Source organism: Ascaphus truei, chromosome 2 (assembly GCF_040206685.1).
Source record: "Ascaphus truei isolate aAscTru1 chromosome 2, aAscTru1.hap1, whole genome shotgun sequence".
NCBI lineage: Eukaryota > Metazoa > Chordata > Amphibia > Anura > Ascaphidae > Ascaphus > Ascaphus truei.
In genome coordinates, this window is record NC_134484.1 from 99,316,054 (window position 1) to 99,340,088 (window position 24,035).

At 43.5% G+C, this 24,035-nt stretch overlaps 1 protein-coding gene across 3 annotated transcripts in view; it reads right to left on the bottom strand.

The window, feature by feature from the left end:
- C2H8orf34 (chromosome 2 C8orf34 homolog) overlaps positions 1 to 24,035 on the bottom strand; it is a 464,168-nt gene that overhangs the window by 67,641 nt on the left and 372,492 nt on the right. For all 3 annotated transcript variants that reach the window (XM_075583770.1, XM_075583769.1, XM_075583766.1), the window contains exon 12: positions 10,114 to 10,616. In XM_075583770.1, the coding sequence (XP_075439885.1) occupies positions 10,114 to 10,616 (503 nt within the window). The remainder of the gene's footprint in view (positions 1 to 10,113; positions 10,617 to 24,035) is intronic.

The window sequence follows — 24,035 nt, forward strand, 5'->3', positions numbered from 1 at the left end:
GCACTCGGTGGATGTAGGCAGATAAGTCTTCTCCCTCTTTTTGGTTGATGGCATAGTATTTGGCCCACAAGGCCCCATCATCCTCGGTCATGCCGTAGGCTTCGGTTAAGAATTCGACCATCATCCGAGAGGTCAGATCAGGATGCTGTTCTCGGTGAATACTGATCAGAGTGGACGCCGGGGGCCTCAAGCACTCCATGAGGCGTTGACGTTTCATGGCGTCTGTACAAGACCATTCTTCCATCACACCCCGGGTGTGCTCCTTCCAGGGGTCTATCGCATCTTCTCCCGTCGAGACGGGTAAAGTCCCAGAGAAGGCCTTCAATTTCCGGTAATTCTGAGAGTGCGTGGCCAGGGTGAGGGCTTTTACTAACGGAGGTAAGCTGGGTGGGGCGGTTAACTGGCTTACCTTGTCATTGAGTTTCTGCAACATCTCACTACACAAGCCAGCTTCTTCTGATACGCTAGATAGCTAAATCCTGACCGACAGCTGCCCGCTACACTAGCCGCGGAGGGGAGCAGAGGTGTAGGGCAGTCGTCACCCAGTCCCTCCAAGGGGGGGTCTCGAAGTGGGTAGACAAAGGGGCTTCCGCCGGGAGGGGAGTTGGGAAGCTGCAGATATTGAGGGACGGCAGGCTCGAGAACCACCAGATCTCGGCGACAATCAACTAGCAAGGTGTTCCACTTAGCGTCTTGGTCTACCAGGCGGGCTTTGGCAAAACCAGGTAGCTGTCGTAGGGCCGTTTGCAATGTCTCTAATGGTAAGACCATAGGTACTTGGGTCACGGCCACCACGCAGCGGGCGGGCATTTGCATTTGCCGCGCCCAATCGCGCACTCTCTGACGCGAGTGGAGGGCCATGGTGGGCAGGTGACTGTGTGTGTATAGTCGTGGGGCACCCCAGGTCTAAGCTCTCAGCAGCGCCTCCAAATGTAGCCCTGTTTCCTAGTGAGCACAGACCGCTACCATATGCTGTATAACGTGTAGGCTCACAGGGCCTAAGCCTCCGCCACGGAGAGCCTGTGGCACGCGTAATAATAGATAATACCTTATACTTGGTGCAGCGCCTCCACCTGCGATGGCTCCCGCCAGAGGGGGAGTGGTTCCTCGCAGGGCAATTAGATATCAATACACACACACACAGCATATAAACAACCGAATGACTTTACTTGTCTGCAAGGCTTATACGTATATATATATATATATATATCAACAGGTGTCCCTCCCTAGAGGAGACACTATCTACTGCGTCTCGCAGGATGCTTCCTTCCCCTCCTTCACCATGTGATCCCACCCCGTGTCCAATATCCCAACACAATATGTTCCCCACCCTCAAGTGAGATAACGAATATGTATGGGTGACTGCGCAGCCACTATGTCCTGTATGAATGGTGATATAGTTGGTGCACTTGCTGGTTACCTGCTGGGCACTCCAGTACCCAGGCCTGCCAAGGATCTTCACAAAGGGTCAGATGCGAGGTGACTCCAGCAATTGGCGTCCGGGGCGATCCCACGCAGACGAACTGCAACAACAGTAACAGGGTCTGAGCCCAGACCTCCTGCTAGGAACACACTGTCTCTTTAAGCGATCACTGAACGGCACAATAAGGGAACTGGAACCTGTCTAGGGCCAGTCCCTATCTCTGCTCCACACTACGGGGACTCAGGGCCTAACTGGGCCTGGGGTATAAGGCCTAGGTAGGGGCTGAATGCCTCCCTACACCTGGAGCTCCGTCTCCTTCCTCCTCCCGCTAGCTCTGAGCAACATGCGCGCCCTCCGACCCCTATATCCTCCTTCCTTCCTCCCAACCATCCGATTGGTCCCCTGGCGTCACATGGTCCCGAAGGGGCTGCTGGGACTCGTAGTTCCCTATGCTCCACCCTATAAGAGCTACTCCTCCTTCGCGGGATTTGGCTCCTATGCCTGCGCATGTGCGACCTCCTGCTCCACACCTTCTGCGCCTGCGCCAACTCTCAACATGGCAGCGCCCTGATAACGCGGAACCTCCGATATACCGGAGCGTTCCCTGCCCTGCTGCAACCGTCCCACCCGACAACAACAAATGCGGGCGAGGGGAGCCCGGCTACATATAGATAAACACATGGCCTGCTACTTATCATGCTCCTTTCATTTGGATATACATATACGGTCATGTGAAAAAGAAAGAACACCCTCTTTGAATTCCATGGTTTTACATATCAGGACATAATAACAATTCCTTAGCAGGTCGTAAAATTAGGTAAATACAACCTCAGATGAACAACAACACATGACATATTACACTGTGTCATGATTTATTTAACAAAAATAAAGCCAAAATGGAGAAGCCATGTGTGAAAAACTAAGTACACCTTATGATTCAATAGCTTGTAGAACCACCTTTAGCAGCAATAACTTGAAGTAATCGTTTTCTGTATGACTTTATCAGTCTCTCACATCGTTGTTGAGGAATTTTGGCTCACTCTTCTTTACAACGTTGCTTCAGTTCATTGAGGTTCGTGGGCATTTGTTTATGCACACCTCTCTTATGGTCCTGCCACAGCATTTCAATCGGGTTGAGGTCTGGACTTTTACTGGGCCATTGCAACACCTTGATTTTTTTTCTTTCAGCCATTCTGTTGTACATTTGCTGGTGTGCTTGGGATCATTGTCCAGTTGCATGACCCAATTTCAGCCAAGCTTTAGCTGTCGGACAGATTGCCTCACATTTGACTCTAGAATACTTTGGTATACAGAAGAGTTCATGGTCGACTCAATGACTGCAAGGTTCCCAGGTCCTGTGGCTGCAAAAACAAGCCCAAATCATCACCCCTGCACCACCATGCTTGACAGTTGGTATGAGGTGTTTGTGCTAGTGGATCCACTATACAGGAAACACCTATCAGCCTGCTACTGCTACTTTATACCCACCTTGATCTACATCAGAGTCATTCCACTCCCCATCTGTTGCTTCATTCACATTCAATGCTATGGAATTAAGTGCTTTATCATCTACAAGTGCTACTCCCTCACAATAGATCTATTGGACAGTTTTTTGACACAGTTTTTGGACATTTATTTTTCCTCTATTCTATTATCCCATTTGTATTGGCTTATTGTTATTTTGTGTTTGTTATATCTGTTTGTCCAGCAACCAAGCTTTCTTTGCCTTTATTAAAATTTTCCTTATTTTTAACAGTTACATAGGATTGCGCTTTTTTCTTTTCTCAATATATATATACATACAAACACACACATACAAACACACACACATATTCACATTCAATTGACTTATTCAGAAAGATTAAATCATCCTGTAAGTACAAATATTACTTTTATCACTTTCAAATATTCCATTTTCATATTATTTGTGTTCTGTGAAAAGTGAATATGTTGGCCTTGGGAAATGCATTATGAAACAGATATTTCTTTTTCAAAAGACAACAAAGGAAAAAGGTGTCAAAATGAAATGACAACTATCTATAGGCAAATAATTAAAAAAAAAACAATAAAGTCCCCTAAAGCACTTGGTTTTAATAGAAACACAATGTTTATTAAAGAGTTTTAAAAATATGTACCTTTATTTTTTTTAATAAAGGGCAAATCCCATGTCGCCCATCACATGTCACCCATCAATGATATCACTCTTTCTTGGTTAATGATGAAACTGCAATAGTGCTAATCAAGGCACTACCACACGGAAACTCTCATTGAAGTGCCCCGATCAGCACACAAGTGAAACTGCATCTTTTAAGTGAGATATACAGTATGGTAAAATAACAAAGGATGGAGAGGGAGTAGGAGGTATGATACCTTTTATTAGACCAACAAGTAGTTATGTTACATGTTCTAGAACCTCACAGGTTCTTGATTGAGTATAACTACTTGTTGGTCCCATAAAAGGTATCATACCACCATACTACATGGAAGAAAGAACTTGCATGGCTACCCACCCTTCTTTACCATAATCATAACATTGTTCTGCAACAAAGGAACTCATAATAATACTGTATAACTGTAAATGCACATGCATTCATAGGCAGCTACCTAAATAAATAACTTACCCTCCATCCACTATGCTATGGAAAAGTGTTATGACATGTATTTAAAGTGAAGAGTTTATTTTATCATTTATTGTTGGTTACCTCAAGGGGGGTTTATTTGGGTACCATCTTGTAATCTTGCAATTACAACAGAGTCTCCAAACTATTCCATGGATCAAACTGTGAAGAATCAGCTCTATCAAATAGTAACATCGGACTCCATCCCGACTCTTGCGTTCTGCTCAAGGATGCCTTCTCTCTACCCCTTTTGTATCTAAAGCCCTCTCTCGCCTTAAACCTTTCTCACTGACTGCCCCACACCTCTGGAATGCCCTTCCCTCAATACCCGATTAGCACCTCTCTATCCACCTTTAAGACCCACCTTAAGACACACTTGCTTAAAGAAGCATATGAGTACCAGCTTGGCTAATACTATACACATGATATATAAATCTTGGCCACCTGCAGACACACTTATCAGAATGCCCTACTACTGTCTCTGTACGTTCTTCCTACCTACCAATTAGATTGTAAGCTCTTCGGAGCAGGGACTCCTCTTCCTAAATATTACTTTATGTCTGAAGCACTTATTCTCATGATCTGTTATTTGTATTATTTGTTATTTATATGATTGTCACGTGTATTACTACTGTGAAGCACTATGTACATTAATGGCGCTATATAAATAAAGACATACATACATACAGGCATACCCCGGTTTAAGGACACTCACTTTAAGTACACTCGCGAGTAAGGACATATCGCCCAATAGGCAAACGGCAGCTTGCACATGCATCTGTCAGCATGTCCTGAACAGCAATACCGGCTCCCTACCTGTACCGAAGCTGTGCACAAGTGGAGAGACTATAGAGCCTGTTACACATGCGTTATTTACATCAGTTATGCACGTATATGACTATTGCAGTACAGTACATGCATCAATAAGTGGAAAAAAGGTAGTTCTTCACTTTAAGTACATTTTAGCTTTACATACATGCTGTGGACCCATTGCGTACGTTAATGCGGGGTATGCCTGTACATACTCCAAAGAACATATGACCACAGATCTGCAGTGTAACATTACTCTTACTCAGTCAAAAGTATTTTTTCTTTCTTGATTATACATATTAATTTATTTATATATGCATTTCCAAAGTTAATGATAGAACAATTTTCTATTATACAATTTACTCTGACTGCTTTAGGGACTTTTCCTGAAATATTTTACTGTTGTAAAATATGTACTAAATAATAGCATTTGAAGGGAACGTCCACATAATCGTCATAACATTTTTATCTAAACAACATCAATATAATTGTTTTTTAATTGTTCTTGTGTAAAATATTCCTATTTCTTTGGTTTTGTGTAATTGTTTCCTTATTAAATACGTATTGCTCTTCTACTTTATTCTTTAAACTAATTGTTCTGCCATCATTAGCCAAATAAGACACAAAAAGAAAAATATCTGGTCAATAATTTACCTGTATGCACAATAGTTGACAGTTTCTCAAAACAGCTTAGAGAAAGACCGGAAAACCACTCAAAAGCATTTGGTTACTATGCAGACATTGAAAGTTTTAATCTTTATTATTTTTTTTTTTTTTTAAATACTTACAAAAAAGAAAGTTTAAACCACCTATATTCAAGTCATTAAATATATAATTGTCATTCGTTTACTGTGGTACCATTTCTTCTCTACATATTGGCTACCTGCAGACTTGATACAGCAGACCACTAGCCCATTATGGAGGTCGGTTGTCAGTGTACTTGGGTTCCTAGGGCATAGCATCAAACATCCAACAGTTTGAATGTTAATGATAACAAAAAAACATAGGGCCTTATTCAGAGAGGGTTGATAAAAAAAATCGCCAGGGAATTTAAAATGACTGTTTTTTGGGCTTTGCTATCACGGTATTCAGAAAGGCTCGATTACCAGTGATAGCAAAATGCCCAAAACGGGCGAGTTGCTGCCAGCGAGAGCATCGAGCCTCTGAAAAGGCCTAAACCAGCGATTCATTTCTGCTGCAGAGAGAGCTGCTCAGAGAGAGCCGCCTCTCCCAGCTGAAATGTCGCCCGAAAATTATTTATTTAAATATACATTTCTTTAATAGTGTAGAGGTGCAGGGGGTCTCCAGAGCTGAACCACGTTGCTTTTATGTCCGGGGACCCCCTGCTTCCCGAGATACAGGCCTCTTTATGGGGTGCCGGTATGTCCTATGCAAGGAAATGTCCCGGTCACGTGACGCGGGACATTTCGATGCAGAGGGATACTGGCACCCCATAAAGGTGCCTGTATCTCGGGAAGCAGGGGGTCCCCGGACATAAAACCAATGTGGTTCAGCTCCGGAGACCCCCTGCACCTCTACACTATTAAAGAAATGTATATTAATACATATTTTAAAAAAACATCAATACACGCCCCCCCCTCCGCCCAAACACATACAGTACAGTAATGGGCAAAATAACTATTATCCAGATATGGATAATAGATTATTTGCCCATTATTAAACACTGCCTTAGCATACATAAATAAAGTAAATAAATAAAGTTATACTTACCACAACAGCAGGTCCCTCTGTCCTCCGTTGCCAGAAAGCATATATGCAAAATAAATACATTCTAATGGCCCTTAACCCCTTAATCACCTTAGCGGTTACTAACCGCTATAATCATTAAGGGGTTAACCCACCATGACCCGATACCAACCCGGGAGGCCTAAGCACCCACCCTGACTGACTATACCCACCCTGTACCCATTGAGTAGTATAGTGGTACATCATACCCATATAATAATAATATGGGCATAATAAGCCTCTATAGCACTCAATGGGCACCCTAATAAAAATACAGTAATACACAAGACACACAATAATAAAATGTAACTAAACTCCAAAAAATCACACGTCACTAAATACAAACAGTAGCCAGCTAATCCAATCAATACAATCAATAGCAACATCAACATCAACATCAACAATGAATTAATTAAACCATTAACCAATCTAAACAATTAATTCCGAAACCAACTCAAAATGAATAGTAACACTAACCAATGTAAACAATGAATTACTCCAACATTAATGAATTTAAACAGTTAAATAGAAAGAAAGTCTAACAATCTCTGAAGTAACCATAAAACACATTAGCTAACATAATATAACATTAAATACAAACGAACACCAATCGCAAACCTTTAATGACATTAAGCATGAAAAAACAATCAATCACATCCACATAATACATGAAATGCCAAAAAGCAACACCAATACCAAGCGAGAAATGCCCCCCATATATTGTCATAATAATGTATTAATCTGTACCCTAAAGAGGTACCGATTAATATATTATCAGTCAATGTGTCTCCCCCCAAAAAATCAAAAAACACATCCAAAGTTTAAACCTGTAAAAAGAGACATTTACAAACATTGAATATATTACTTACCATTAGACTCCCGGGGAAACAGGAAGCTCACGTACCTTGAAGGCCTCCAACAGCATCCGATGCCATCCGCCATGAAGATCCGGCTCAGGTACCCCAATCTTCTTTTTTCTTTCTTTAATCACCTTCTTCTATCTTCATCTGTAACCATTTCTTGTTCTTCTTTATCTTCTTTCTTCATCTGTCAATCCAAAATACCCCATGTTAAATCCCAGCCGTTGCTGTCTCGTCGGCTTCTTGGGCTCAAATGAGGTGTCACGGCCTTAAATATGGCTTGTGACGTCACATTTACCCTCAAAATGGTTAACAGCCACCTGATTGGCTGTTAAAACCATGTGCAGACTTAAAAAAATGTTTTGCCGTGACCTCACTTAAAGGGAATGATGCCAGCCAATCAGAATGGCTGTGCTTCATTTGCCTTTAAGATGACGTCACAAAGCCGGCGTCAGATGGTATTTCAGCCAATCAGATCATGGGAAAAAATTCCACACTCTGATTGGCTGAACTACCTTGTGACACAGCGGCCATCTTGGATTTAGTGACGTCATGTTAAAGGGAATGATGCCAGCCAATCAGAATGGCTGTGCTTAATTTCCCTTTAACATGATGCCACGAAATCCAAGATGGCCGCTGTGTCACAAGGTAGTTCAGCCAATCAGAGTGTGGAATTTGTTCCCACGATCTGATTGGCTGAAATACCATCTGACGCCGGCTTCGTGACATCATCTTAAAGGCAAATGAAGCATAGCATTCTGATTGGCTGGCATCATTCCCTTTAAGTGACGTCACGGCAAAAAAAAATAATTAAAGTCTGCACATGGTTTTAACAGCCAACCAGGTGACTGTTAACCATTTTGAGGGTAAATGTGACGTCACAAGCCATATTTAAGGCCGTGACGCCTCATTTGAGCCCAAGAAGCCGACGAGACAGCATCGGCTGGGATTTAACATGGGGTATTTTGGATTGACAGATGAAGAAAGAAGATAAAGAAGAACAAGAAATGGTTACAGATGAAGATAGAAGAAGGTGATTAAAGAAAGAAAAAAGAAGATTGGGGTACCTGAGCCGGATCTTCATGGCAGATAGCATCGGATGCTGTTGGAGGCCTTCAAGGTATGTGAGCTTCCTGTTACCCCGGGAGTCGGAGGGCCACCGCTTCTAATGGTAAGTAATATATTCAATGTTTGTAAATGTCTCTTTTTACAGGTTTAATCTTTGGATGTGTTTTTGATTTTTTGGGGGGGAGGCACATTGACTGATAATATATTAATCGGTACCTCTTTAGGGTACAGATTAATACATTATTATGACAATATTTGGGGGGCATTTCTCGCTTGGTATTGGTGTTGCTTTTTGGCATTTCATGTATTATGTGGATGTGATTGATTGTTTTTTCATGCTTAATGTCATTAAAGGTTTGCGATTGGTGTTCGTTTGTATTTAATGTTATATTATGTTAGCTAATGTGTTTTATGGTTACTTCAGAGATTGTTAGACTTTCTTTCTATTTAACTGTTTAAATTCATTAATGTTGGAGTAATTCATTGTTTACATTGGTTAGTGTTACTATTTATTTTGAGTTGGTTTCGGAATTAATTGTTTAGATTGGTTAATGGTTTAATTAATTCATTGTTGATGTTGATGTTGATGTTGATGTTACTATTGATTGTATTGATTGGATTAGCTGGCTATTGTTTGTATTTAGTGACGTGTGATTTTTTGAAGTTTAGTTACATTTTATTATTGTGTGTCTTGTGTATTACTGTATTGTGATTAGGGTGCCCATTGAGTGCTATAGAGGCGTATCATGCCCATATTATTATATGGGTATGATGTACCACTATACTACTCAATGGGTATAGGGTGGGTATAGTCAGTCAGGGGTGGGTGTTTAGGCCTCACGGGTGGGTGAAGGGGGTATTAGCCCTAAGGATGGGTGTTTAGACCTTGCGGGTGGGTAGCGGTTGGGTTAATCCCTTTATTACCTTAGCGGTATTAACCGCTAAGGTAATGAAGGGGTTAACTTCTCCCGCAAGGCCTAAACAGCCACTAAGGGCCAAATTCCCCCTTCACCCACCCCCGCTAGCAACTGTATTGTATTGTATTGTATGTTTCTTACAGTAAGCTTGGCACGGGTGTTTAACCCCTTCGTTGCCTTAGCGGTTAGCCGCTAAGGTAATGAAGTTGCTGTACATGCATGTTTCCTGCCTCGGATGCATGCTGGGGGGGTCCGGAGCTGCTGTTAATGGCTATCAGCTCCGGAGACCCCCGGCATCAATCCGAGGCAGGAAAGGGCCTGATTTTTTCTAAGTCCCGAAACATCGCTGCTCATCGAGGCATCTCCCCACCAATTTACCAAAAGTTTTGTGGTGAATTGGATTTGGGGAGAAGACCGCCTTTTAGGGCTGTACATATGGTGTACAATTGAAGATCTTGATTACAATTATAATACTCTATCCAAACAGATTAAAATAATATGTTACATTAGGATTTCTCTTAGCTTTAGACTTTGCTGTGTTTGCACAAAGGGAGTAGTTCCGAAATCAACAACATCCTCATTTTAATATATGTGGTCCACAAATAGCACTCAAAACATACCCAACACTACATTTTAATATTGTTGTGGTGAAAGAAAAAATAGATTCTTACTTCTGTGACACTGTTTCTTTGAGAGACGTTTCCTATATTTTCTCCTCCTGTAGGAGTAGGAACTCCTGATGGCGTGCTGGCAGTCCATCCGATTTGACTCTTAACAGTTACAGATCTATTTCTTTGACCAGGAATGATTCCATCCTTGTTCCCGTGATTGCTAGGAGTGAGGGGCCGGGACTGCAAGCTATTTGGTGTCCCAGGTCTGCCTAATGTAGTTGGAAGTGTTTGAAGTTTGTTTGACTGTGAATTAGGAGTCAGAGGCCTACTGCTTGGCAGATTTGAACCCTGTGTTCTATTGTTAGCTTGAGGCGGTGAATTGTTCCCTTGAAGGTGAAGTTGTAAGTTTTTTGTGGTTGGATTTGGCACTTGTGGTCTTGGGTTCTGTACTTGAGATACATGGAAAGTTCCTTGATGATTACTAGTAACTATACCACTGTGCTGGTTGCTTGGGCTCCGTGACATGCTTGCTTCAGCCATAAGTGCCAAGTCCTTTTCAATATCTGCAACAACAAAATAAAACGTCTCATTTAATTATAGCCGAAAAGCTTTCATTTTCCATCTTCATTTCTACATTGTGAAGATGATTTGTCAAATGAACATGCTTTGAAATGAGACAACTTTAACTAACTACAGTATTGCCTGGTATTCTGTTATCTTGTATTTCCTTTGTCTCCCTTTAGAAATAATGTGTTTCTCACAGTGCCACTATTTCTAGTCTGCTACGGCAAAGATACACCGGTCTGGGAAAAAATGAGCTTGGTGGTGACACCGAATGTTAATAGATATATGAAGATGCAAACAGCACCACCAAGGTATAATATATACAGAAAATCTTTAAGATATGGTGCTGGGGAAAAAAAAAGGAATCCCTGTAAATTCCTATAAATACAATGATATTCTCCGCACTCACATAAACAAATATATTGACTCTATATTGAGGTAATTAAGAATGTATTACTTAATTAGAATGTGGATACACAGAAATAAATACATCTCACAAAAATGTACCAAAAACTACAGCATATGTTAAGATTATCCCCCAAAAGTGGGAAGAAAAAGTAATGTCTATCTTGAGGAAAAGTTCAACATACATAACAAAAAAACCTGAGAAAAAGTGAAAAAAGGATAATAATACAAAGAAAAGGGGGGAAACATTAACGTTTCAGGGTACTGACCCTTTCTGCTGGCCCATTCCAATGTTTATAAGTAAAAAAACAAAAACGTAGTACTTCCCTTGAATGAGGATCTCCTTGAAGTCCAATTGTTTAGAAGAAGTTGTCTCAGCTGTTAAACGGCAGAACACTACACATGAAATCCGTAGACTCCTATGCATCTATTTTGGATAAAAGCCGCTGCAGCTGTTCTCTGGTAGAGCACCGATCAGAAAGTCCGTCTAGTCTAACCTCTGCGGTGTTAAACTGAGACAACTTCTTCTAACAAATTGGACTTCAAGGAGATTCTCATTCAAGGGAAGTACTAAGTTTTTGTTTTTTTTACCTATAAACGTAGGAATGGGCCAGAAGAAATGGTCAGTACCCTGAAAGGTTGGCGTTGCCCCCCTTTTCTTTGTATTATTATACTTTTTTCACCTTCTCTCTCTGGTTTTTTGTTTTTTTTTGTAGTTATGTATGCTGGACTTTTCCTCATGATAGACATTATTTTTTCTCCTCCTTTTTTTGGGGATCATCTTAACCTTTGCTGTAGTTACAGTATATGATGAATTTTTGTGAGATGTATCTATTTCTGTTAGGGTTCACACTAGCACTACTGGCAACTATTAGACCCATTACGTTGTTACCCCACGCTCTTTGCCCCACAGTGCACTTTTAGTTTAGGTTTTAATCACTGTGTTTTCTTAACATTAATAAAGTTATATTTTAAATATCAGTGGAGGTAGAGTGCGTCATAGAGGGATCCTTGCCCCAGAATTACTCCACCTTTACCATGATACATATGCCCCAAAATGCCAAGAGAATACAAAATCTGACATATTAGAATGCTGTACAATATGAAATCACATGGATGTTTTTGTAGTAAAAAAGACTGACTCTCCATTTAAATATATTCGTTTTACTAAAACAACTTTATAAAATATGCCTATTTCCATTAACATTTATTTTACAAGTCGAATGATTATGCCATTGGTTTCCCTTAACGCATTGTGACTTATTAAGCAGAGCTTCCTCTGTGTTCCCGCCGACCTGTCAGTGCATCAGATATTCAGTGGTACTGTTGGGAATTAAAAAATAGCCCATAGCATTGCACGTGCATGGCTGTTAATAAAGGTGCATTGTTTAGATGTGGTTGGAGTTCAGAGGTGAATATATTATAAACTGTGGTACTCCTGGATCCGAAAATGGAGTGTAATACCAATGAAAAAAATATTTTTTCACAAAATGCTAATTGTGGGTAGCAAAGGCTCTTCGATTGTGAAATTTTGTATGTATGTATGTCTTTATTTATATAGTGCCATTAATGTGCATAGCGCTTCACAGCAGTACTGTAATATACATGACAATCATATAAATAATAAATACTATAAATAACACAAAGGGGAGAAGTGCGTCTGAAATAAAAAGAACATTTAGGAAAAGGAGTTCCTGCTCCGAAGAGCTTACAATCTAATTGATTGATAGGAAGAACGTACAGAGACAGTAGGAGGGCATTCTGGTAAGTGCGACCAACTTTTGTGCAATTCAGTAATGCTTTTTATGATCACCTTTCTCCAAATGGAAGAAGGTTTAAATAATATAGTAATACTCATCAATTGCTTTAAAGGACATGAATTAGTTAACCTTTCTTGTGTGGTGTAGTGTGGTTATTTATAGTGTATCTGAATAGCTGCCCAAATTAGTCTTATTTATTTTACAGTAACTACACAAATCATTATACAGTACTTACAAAATGCTTTTAAAAATTCAATACCTGTCTTTTTGGCATTTGGAAATACTGTATCTTGTGAAGAATTGTTGAATTCAGAAAATCAGATGTAGGTTTTTATAGTTTTAACAAAGTAAATAATTAGAATGCCTGAAAATTGGTCACGGTTAACTGTCTTTCATCTCAATCACCCATACTATGATTTACAGAACAACATAGAAATCTTCTTTATCAGATTTGGCTTATGAAATTTCTAAGTGTCTTCTAAATACATGGTGATTTGTATTCTTTATTACTTGGACTGACATACCTTACAGCGATTATAAATAACTATTTTTCATGGGGAGGGGATAAACACAGAAATTGTTTAGGAAACACAAGACAACAATATCCCAATCGCTTTTTTGCCTGGTATTCTATTGTGAATGTAACGGATATTCCCTCTAACCCAATCGCAGATAGAGTGCATGTGAAGGGGAACCTATGTGTTACCAGGTGTGGTGTGTATACCTGCAGGTTCACAGGAGGCCTGAGCCTCCGCTGATGGGAACCTGGGGTGAATCCTCTGGAACGATCTTTCTTACAGCGCCTCCACCTGAGTAGGATTCTAGAAGTGTAGAATGTACCCCACACAGGACCCACATATAGTAACCACATACACAAGAGTATACCAGTTTACTATATGCAGAATAACCATAACACATGTATCAGCATCAATAACTGTGTCACTCTGTAACACTACTCCCCACACCATGTACCAAAGTCCCAAATGTCATTCACTCCCACTTAGGAGTGTAAACCTTGTGCCCATCACCGTGTACCCCCACACCGTGTCCACAGTATAACCCTTGTCCCGTGGTCAGCGCTGCCACTATGTGTGAGTACTCTGTAGTTGGTGCACTTAATTTACAATACCTGCCCAGTGCGGCTGCACCTGGGCATTCAAAGGGTCTCCGAAAAGGATCCAACGACCTCCTGGGCGACGTCCGGTTCCACCAGTGCGGTGCTCAGTCAGGGCTGTCCACCGGGGGATGATTCCGCTCTCTCTGCGGAGTAGGCCTGATCCCAAGCCTCGGAATGGGAAGCGCAGCGTCCGCTGTGTCCCTAACTGTGCTACTGGTAATAAAGGGGGCAGGATCCCTAACCTAGGGCCTGTCCCTGCAGTGACACAATCTCTTGAGTGGCTCAGGGCTAACTAGGGCCTAGGGGGGCTGCTGTCCTAGTGCAGTGGGTCACTGACCCCTGCACCCTCACCTCCTTCCCCTAGACTCTCCTGGCGCCGACTAACATGGGCTCGGTGCGCAAAATGTATCAATCCCTGAGAGCAGGGAGATACTCCAGCCCTATTGGCTCCCTGGTGTCATGTGGTGCTCTCCTGAGGCTCATGGGACATGTAGTCCCTTCCAAGAGCCTTCCCTGGTAGGCTAGTGCGGCGCGCGCGATCACTGCGCATGCGCAATGCCTCTGATCGCCGCCGCATCTCCTTCTTGCACTGCGCATGCACGAAGAACAACATAGCGGCGCCCTGCACTGTCGGGCCGCCATGGAGCCTCCGGTGCACCGGAGCGCTCCCTGCTCGGCCCCCACCCTCCAGAAGTGCCGGTGGGTCCACCGCTTGGCTCCGGCAGCACTCGCCCTTGCCCCGGAGAGCGGAGGTAATGGGGGTCCAGGGCTACACACTCCCCCTGGTAAAAACCCCAAAGTTCTCACTTGGGCCACAACTTAAGCAACTATATACAGAAGTTATATAATGAAAAATGCAGTAACATACATACAACTTATCACGTCATATCAGCTCTATATGAGATTGCACATTTCACTGAACATTACATTGACGGACTGAACTCTACCAATTTGGTCATAGGTTACCCTGTTTGGAGGGTACCTTACTCTTTGGCTCCTACGGAGCTGTTCTTCAGCAACTTCCTCTGGGGAGTAATAGGTACAGTCCTGAGGCTCAGCCTCTTCTCTTGAGGGGAGAAATGTCTCTGAACAGTCTCTGTTTGGCACAAAGCATGGGCTCTGTGGATTCAAAGGTTGGCCTGTTGGGTCCACCTTAGTAGGCGTTGGCTTACGGGGCCCTTTACCCGTAGCTCCTCCGGGAGATGCCCATTCAGTGGAATAGCCCCTTTGAGAGGGTCCTTCCATAGGATCTTCCGGAGTTTCAGAGTTGGTATAATTATTTACAGTCTCTTGACCAATCTCTGATGAATAGGACTCACTGTTCAGCGGTGTGGCCAGTATTTCTGCTTCCTCGTCTCCCACTTGTGGAATGGGGAGAAGATGATTACGATGCCAGACCTTTACCCGGCCTTCAGTGTCTTTGATGCGATATACCAGGAGACCAGGCATCTGTGACTCTACCTCATATACACCATCTCTCTATCGGTCAGCCAATTTATGTTTTCCGGGGACTCCCAGATTACGAAGCAACACAGCGTCCCCAGGATGAAGCTCCCGATGTTTGACTTTATGGTCGTATCGTCTTTTATTGTCCGCATACAGTTTAGCTGTAGACTTCTCGGCCTGTTGGTAAGCCTGTTGCAAATTGGCCTTAAGTCTTTGCACATATTTGAAATGGGTAGCATTGTGTATCCCATCCGTTGAAACTCGAAGACGTACATCTACTGGCAGTCTCGCCTCTCGTCCAAACATAAAGAATCCAGTGGACTCGTGGCGTGTGCTGTTGTACGCGTGGACCAGGGCCTCCACGTGTCGAAGGCAGTCTGCCTGGAGTTTCTGTCTCCCTGTAGCCACCTTTAAGTTCTCCTGAATCCTCGTCCATAAGTCTTTCAGCTGGGAGATGTGCTTGTCAACCGCTGGTACTCCTGAGGATAGAGGGGAGAAGGATAGGCAGGAAGGATGAAAACCACAATTTATGAAGAAGGGAGATTCTTGAGTGGAGTCATTGCGAAGAGAGTTAAGAGCAAACTCAGCCCAAGGAAGCAGATCCACCCAATCATCTTGTGTATCGTTTATGAAACACCGAAGGTATTGTTCCAGGTTTTGGTTGGCCCTCTCCGTCTGCCCATTGGTCTGTGGGTGGTATCCCGAGGAGAATTGAAGTGAAATACCCATTTTACGGGAAAACGTTTGCCAAAATCTTGACACAAATTGGGACCCACGATCAGAGACGATGGTTGCAGGCACTCCGTGAAGACGAAAAATCTCCTGGATGAAAACATCCGCAAGCCTGGAGGAATTTGGAAGACCCCTCAAGGGAACAAGGTGAGTCTGTTTGGAAAAACGATCAATGACCACAAGAATCGTATTCTTTCCTTTGGAGTCTGGAAGCTCTACAATGAAGTCCATAGAAATATGGTTCCAGGGGCGATCTGGAATGGGTAAGAGAAGAAGAAGGCCTGCTGGTTTGACCCGAGGTACTTTGTTGCGGGCGCACGTGCCACACGCTTTAACAAACTCCTCCACATCCTTAGCCCTCTCTGGCCACCAGAAGGTACGTTGAACAAGGTCGTTGGTCTTCCGTATCCCTGGATGTCCTGCTGATTTAGAGTAATGGCACCACTCGAGAACCCTTTTGCGGTGTTGGGGTGCCGTGTAGAGTCTTCCCTCCGGAACCTTGAGCCCCCTCGGAATTTGTGATTGTTCGGATCGAATTTTGTCCAAAATATCAAAGGAATTGGCGGACAGGATACATCTAGAGGGAATAATTGTCTCTAGCTGTTCTTCAGACTTGTCCTCTGCCATGAACTGTCGAGATAGGGCGTCCGCCTTTAGATTTTTGGAGCCAGGAATAAAGGAGATAAGAAAATTGAATCGTGAAAAAAATAGTGCCCAGCGGGCTTGTCGAGAGCTCAAACGACGTGCCCCTTCTAAGTAGAGAAGGTTCTTATGGTCTGTGAGTATGGTTATAGGTGTCTCCGTACCCTCTAAGAAATGTCTCCACTCTTCTAATGCCAACTTGATCGCCAAAAGCTCCCGGTTCCCGACATCGTAATTCCGTTCTGCGGACGAAAATTTCTTCGAGAAGAAGGCACATGGGTGTAGTCTGGCTAAGGGAGAGGTCCTTTGGGATAAAACAGCCCCAGCCCCGATGTCCGAGGCATCTACCTCCAAGGTAAATGGAAGTTTAGGATCTGGGTGGGTGAGGATAGGGGCAGACACAAAAGCCTTTTTTAGCAGATTAAATGCCCGTATGGCGGTCTCAGACCATGATGAAGGAGCTGCACCCTTCTTAGTGAGATCAGTTATGGGAGATACCGTAGAAGAAAAATTGCAAATGAAACGTCGATAATAATTTGCAAAACCTAGAAAGCGTTGCACGGCTTTGAGAGTGGTCGGACGGGGCCAGTCCAAGATAGCCTTAAGTTTCTCTGGATCCATATTGAATCCGGAGTCAGAGATAACGTATCCCAAAAAAGCCACCGACTTGAGATGGAACTGACATTTCTCCAATTTCGCAAAGAGATGGTTCTCCCGAAGGCGTAACAGCACTTGTTGAACGTGTTTGATGTGTTCTTGAGGAGATTTAGAAAAGATTAGGATGTCATCTAGGTAAACAATAAGAAATGTGTTAAAAATGTCCCGAAAAATCTCATTGACGAAATCCTGGAAAACTGCTGGTGCGTTGCACAGACCGAACGGCATGACCAGGTATTCGTAGTGGCCGTCATGGGTGTTAAAAGCAGTCTTCCACTCGTCCCCCTCACATATCCTTACTAAATTGTAGGCACCTCTTAAATCCAATTTAGAAAAGATGGTAGCTCCCTGGAGACAGTCGAAGAGTTCCGGTATCAAGGGCAGTGGGTAGCGGTTCTTGCGTGTGAAGTTATTCAAACCCCGGTAGTCTATGCATGGACGAAGAGAACCGTCCTTCTTTTTGACAAAAAAGAAACCTGCTCGGACTGGAGAGGAAGACTTTCGGATGAAACCCCTCTCTAAATTCTCTGCAATGTAAGTGTTCATGGCTTTAGTCTCTGGGAGAGAGAGAGGATAGGATCGTCCTCTGGGAAGAGGTGCCCCGGGTAGTAGGTCAATAGGACAGTCGAATGAACGGTGCGGAGGTAGAACCTCGGAATGTGCTTCGTCGAACACATCACGGAATTCCCAGTACACAGAAGGTAGGGAATCGACCTTCTCTGGCAGGGTAGTCAACCCACCAATCTTCTGGAAAATCCTTTTACATGTCTTGGCACAATGAGCACTCCACTGGATAGGTTCCCGATCTGTCCAGTCGATGCGAGGCTTATGGAGTTGAAGCTAAGGAAGACCCAAAATCAGCTCAACAGAGGGAGTGTGGATAACATCGAAAGTAATGATCTCCATATGGACGTCGACGAACTGCAGTAGGAGAGGCACCGTCTGTAGCGTGATGAATGCCGGCTGTAGAGGTCGACCTTCAATAGCCTCCAGACCTACTGGCGTCTTCTTACTGATAAATGGAATATTGTTCCATCTAGCAAAAGTCTCATCGATGAAATTGCCTGCGGAACCGGAATCAATGAACGCCCGTGCTTGAGTGTGAAATCCCTCTCCAGTCAGTGTTATAGGCAACATTATCCTGGTGGGAAGTACGTCTTTGACGATGGGAGAAAGTGTCAGTATTCCCAATGAAACTCTCTGGGATTTCATTGGGAGTTGGCGTTTCCCGGCTTGTGGGGACACTGGGGTAATATGTGACCGGAATTGCCACAGTATACAGATGGGAAAAAGCAGGCACCAGCAGCCACACAGGATCAACAAATGAGGATTGCTAAAGAGAGCTAGTTCCCATGCAAAAAGATTTAATGAATTCTACAAAAAGATAACAACAACATTGTGGGGTACTAGACCCCCCACCAACGCGTTTCGAGCGCTAGCTCTTTATCAAGGTGACTTACAGTACTCACCCTGCCGTTTTTTGTAGTCCCCAGAAGCGCGCCAAAATTCATTGCAAAACACTTCCTGAAACTCTCAGAAGCGACGTCGGCGTGATGATGTCAGCGCGCGACCAAGGAAATACAAAAAAAAAAAACCTTCAAAATTTCAAAACTTTATTCAACAAAAAATTTTAACATTAAAAATCGACGCGAGTACCAGGCATGTCTTCAAGTGGTAAAAAACACTAAACAATCAAGTGCTGTTACAAAAATATAAGAGAAAATAGTTAGATGAGACATGTATCTCCAGCTGGACCCTTGCGATCCCCTCGATGGGGTAATCTTCATTACTTAACCCCCTCACTTTCATATGTTCCGCTGACCGCAAGGGGCAGTGCGTGAGGTGCTGATCGTAGAATTTTCGATATATTATGTTCACCCGGGATCCGGTGTCCAGTAAGGCAGCGGCATAGACCTCTTCTAGCACAACACGCACTATAGCAGATGGGCCCACTTGACTGTACTCGTCCAGTGGTGGGACTTCATTACCGCAGCTTGGTTCCGGAGTGGCCGCGGCGGGTTCAGGAGGAGTTCAAGAGATTTCAGTCTCTGCCGTCTGTACGTGGCAGACCATGGACCGAGTTGAACCTCTTCTATTGGGAGGTTTTTCGTCCGGGTCTCCCTTTTCTGGACAGTCCCAGGAGAAGTGGCCTTTCTGACCACAGCCGTAACAGACGATTTCACTGCGTTCGGGACGAACCAGGTATGTAGGAGAGGTTCTTCCTGATGGTTGGGACCTCATGAAGGGTGTCTTGGGCGGAGTCTCCTCCTCCTCCTGACATGGGGGTTTCTTGACCTTGGGAATGGAGGCTCCCTGGGTATCACTCTTGAGGAGTTCCTTGGTTTTCTTGGGAGTATGTAACCTAGTATAGGCTTCATGACCCTTCACTTCATCCAGGAGGTCTTCTAGAGTAGGGGGGCCCCCCTTCCGTAGCGCGCATCTGATCATTACTACGATATGATGAGTGCATTTGGATCCCCACAGGAATTGAGTGCGCCTATACTCATTCACTTCTGAGGCCTTGATGACTTGGCGGGAACGTAGATCCCCCAAGATCAATTGGATCCGTTGTATGAACTCTGATAGTTCTTCTCCTTCTTTCTGGCGGAGATTGTAATACTTAGTCCATAACTCACTCACATCATCTTCCCTACCATATGCCCGGGTAAGAGACACCATCATCTGATGAGCTTTAACCTCCGTATGCTGATCTTTATACATTTTGATGGTAGTGGACGCAGGCGGGCGTAGGCACTCCATAATTCGTTGTCTTTTCACCGCATCAGGGCAGGTCCACTCCTCCAGTACCTGTGAAGCATATTCCTTCCAAACATCAAAAGCATCCTCACCGGTGGGAGTAGGTTTTAACCCTGAAAAGATCTTTAACTTGCGGTATGGCTGTGGAGGAGGGGATTCCTGCTTGGGCCCACCCCATTGTTGTATGGCCTGGGCTAGTAATTGGATTTCTCCCATTCTACTGGGGCTGAGGTTGGTGCTGGAGCTCCGCCTACTTGAGCGACAATTAGCACAGGATAATACACTGAGCTCATCCCCGCATATACTTTCGGGTGGGGACGGGGACATGCGCATACTAGTCTCTAGCAAGTCTGTAATGGGGCTACAGGGTTCAAGTTTAATCTGCATTTCAGGATAGATAACAAGACACCCTGAGCTGAGGGCCCCGGGGAACAACAAGTTGGATGGGCCTTGCTCGGTGGACAATTCGCATCCCCCTGTGACTAGTACGGTGCACCATAATCCGTTGGTGTCAGTGCGATGACCCAATATTCTGGCATCTTCTAAGCCTGGATATTGCATGAGTATTAGGCATAGCTCAAAGGATGAGGCATTGGCGGGAATTGTCCTACCGCAAGGGTTTGTAAGGGCGGGACTTGCCTCATTAGCGCCTCCAAATGTAACGGGTAATCCCTCTACCCCAATCGCAGATAGAGTGCATGTGAGGGGGAACCTATGTGTTACCAGGTGTGGTGCGTATACCTGCAGGTTCACAGGAGGCCCGAGCCTCCACTGATGGGAACCTGGGGTGAATCCTCTGGAACGATCTTTCTTACAGCGCCTCCACCTGCGTTAATACTAACACCTTCGCTGCATTGGGCAGGAACTGCATTAGGCAGTGAGGCATTTAAAGTGAGGTTTTTAAGTGATAAAAACAGTTAGACTACAGTTAATATATATATAGTTAATATACTCACTTTCTTCATGCAAGACCAATAACCAATAACCTCAGCTGATATGACATGGATCTAATTGCATTCTCTTCACAGGTATGTTCCTGATGTTGAAACCCTCTGTATAAGACTGAATCTGGCCTTGTTGAATTGATATATAAGTATGTTCCTGATGTTGAAACCCTCTGTATAAGACTGAATCTGGCCTTGTTGAATTGATATAAGTATGTTCCTGGTGTTGAAACCCTCTGTATAAGACTGAATCTGGCCTTGTTGAATTGATATATAAGTATGTTCCTGATGTTGAAACCCTCTGTATAAGACTGAATCTGGCCTTGTTGAATTGATATATAAGTATGTTCCTGATGTTGAAACCCTCTGTATAAGACTGAATCTGGCCTTGTTGAATTGATACATAAGTATGTTCCTGATGTTGAAACCCTCTGTATAAGACTGAATCTGGCCTTGTTGAATTGATACATAAGTATGTTCCTGATGTTGAAACCCTCTGTATAAGACTGAATCTGGCCTTGTTGAATTGATATATAAGTATGTTCCTGATGTTGAAACTCTCTGTATAAGACTGAATCTGGCCTTGTTGAATTGATATAGAAGTATGTTCCTGGTGTTGAAACCCTCTGTATAAGACTGAATCTGGCCTTGTTGAATTGATATATAAGTATGTTCCTGATGTTGAAACCCTCTGTATAAGACTGAATCTGGCCTTGTTGAATTGATACATAAGTATGTTCCTGATGTTGAAACCCTCTGTATAAGACTGAATCTGGCCTTGTTGAATTGATATATAAGTTAGTATGTTTGAATGTAAAAAGTAATTTTTTTTTCCCTCTTAACTCTGTGCTGTTAATTGACCAAATGGAACAAGCTGACTGATTGGGGAGGGGGAGGATCATGTGATTTTTTTTTGTGTATAATACTAACACCTTCGCTGCATTGGGCAGGAACTGCATTAGGCAGTGAGGCATTTAAAGTGAGCTTTTTAAGTGATAAAAACAGTTAGACTACAGGTGACTGGGGACTGCATCTACTGCACACTCTTTTACTCAAGACAACAAACGGTAAGCTATTCAGATCACACTATGATCCCATGCTTGTTAGCCTGCATAGTTTAACCCCCCACCCCTTTACAAATTCTTTCACTGCAGCCTCTCCCAAAACTGACTGCACAAAACACTGAAACCCTGAATTGACCCTAGCATTGCAATGCAGCAAAACACTTGACAAGGTACAGGCCCACCCCTGCTGTTTAGTCTGCACACACTCACTCTGCTCACAACAGCTCCTTGCAGCACTGCCTACCTCTGCCATCATGAACCTGCTATTTATTTTAACTTTTTTCTTTCTCCTGGCCTCATGGAGATGTTACTCCCTCTATCCACTACAAACTCCTCCATCCTGGCCCACACCCAACATCACCATACACCCTGGACTACTCAAAAGCCTTGCACTATCTACTGAATGTTGGTGGAGAACTCTAAAAACCAGCACACCAACCACCGCACACTCAAATGGAAAACACCACAAATTTACAACTTGCAAACAACTACCCAAATTTCTACTCATACTATTACTCTCTCTAGCAGGTGATGTTGAAACTAACCCAGGTCCTCCCATTTCAGCTCTGTCCCATGCCCCTGAGAATTCCACCTTTAAATTCCAAAAAGGGCTATCTGTCGCCCATATAAACATCCGGAGCCTGCTGCCCAAACTGGATGAACTAAGGGCATGGTGCCTTATGCATAAACCCAAAGCCATCGTTCTTACAGAAACATGGCTATCCTCTAAAACCCCTGATGCAAATATCGCCATTCAGGGATACTCCCTTTTTAGGAGAGATAGGTCAAAGAGAGGAGGAGGGGTGTTATTTTATATTGCAGACACCTTACAATTTACACTGTTACATTGCCCACCAAGTCCACCCTCTTTTGAAACTCTAGTTGGCAAAATCTGCCTCCCCTTTTCTAAGCCCATCTTGCTTGCTGGCATCTACCGCCCCCCTAAAGCCCCTCTACAATCCTTGACTGATATCACCCAATTTCTTGCCTCCATTTCCTCTCTGAATGAGAAGAGTGAGCTGCTAGTTCTAGGGGATTTCAACTTCAATTGGCTTGACCCTAAAAACCACAAAATCCAGATACAACTCAAGTCACTTAACCTATCGCAACTCATTTCCCAACCCACACGAATAAACCTGAAGTCGCATAACCATTCCTTGCTAGACTGGATTCTCTCCTCAAACCCCAGCAGAATCCAATCCTCTGGCATCCTTCCTGATATTTTCAGTGACCATGCAATAGTGTACTGTGTAAGGAAAATTAAACCGCCCCATTCAAGCCCTAAAGTTCTCCTCACTAGAACATTTAAAAACTTTAACCCACAACAGTTTCTGGATGACCTTACCAACTGCCCATGGCACAGAATCGATTTAATTCCCGACCCTGATTCTGCGCTCGACTATTTCCAATCCAAGTTCTTAAAACTCTGCGATACCCATGCTCCACTACGCAGAATAAGGGTACGGGGTGCCCACCTTCCATGGGTTACACCTGACCTTATAGCACTCTACCAGTTCAGGGATGCCTTGTGGAAAAGCTACAAAGTAACTGGCACTACCAAGGATCTCAATCACTACAGATGCCTGCGGAACGTGTGCACAAGGCAAACAAGGTATGCAAAAGCACAATATTACTCTGACAAACCCCACTGACATTGCAAATGCATTCAATGATTACTTTGTGGGGTGTGCCACTAACTTATTAGCGAAACGTAGCTCAAACCCCAAACATGAATCTCATCCTGGGAGTATACCTACAGTCCCACCCCCTCCCAACACTGCCCACAATTTTCAATTTAGCCCAGTATCTGAAGAGGAGATTACACAAGCGCTCCTCAAACTAAAACTAAGCAGCCAATGTGGACCCGACTTACTACAATCTAGGTTCCTACGAC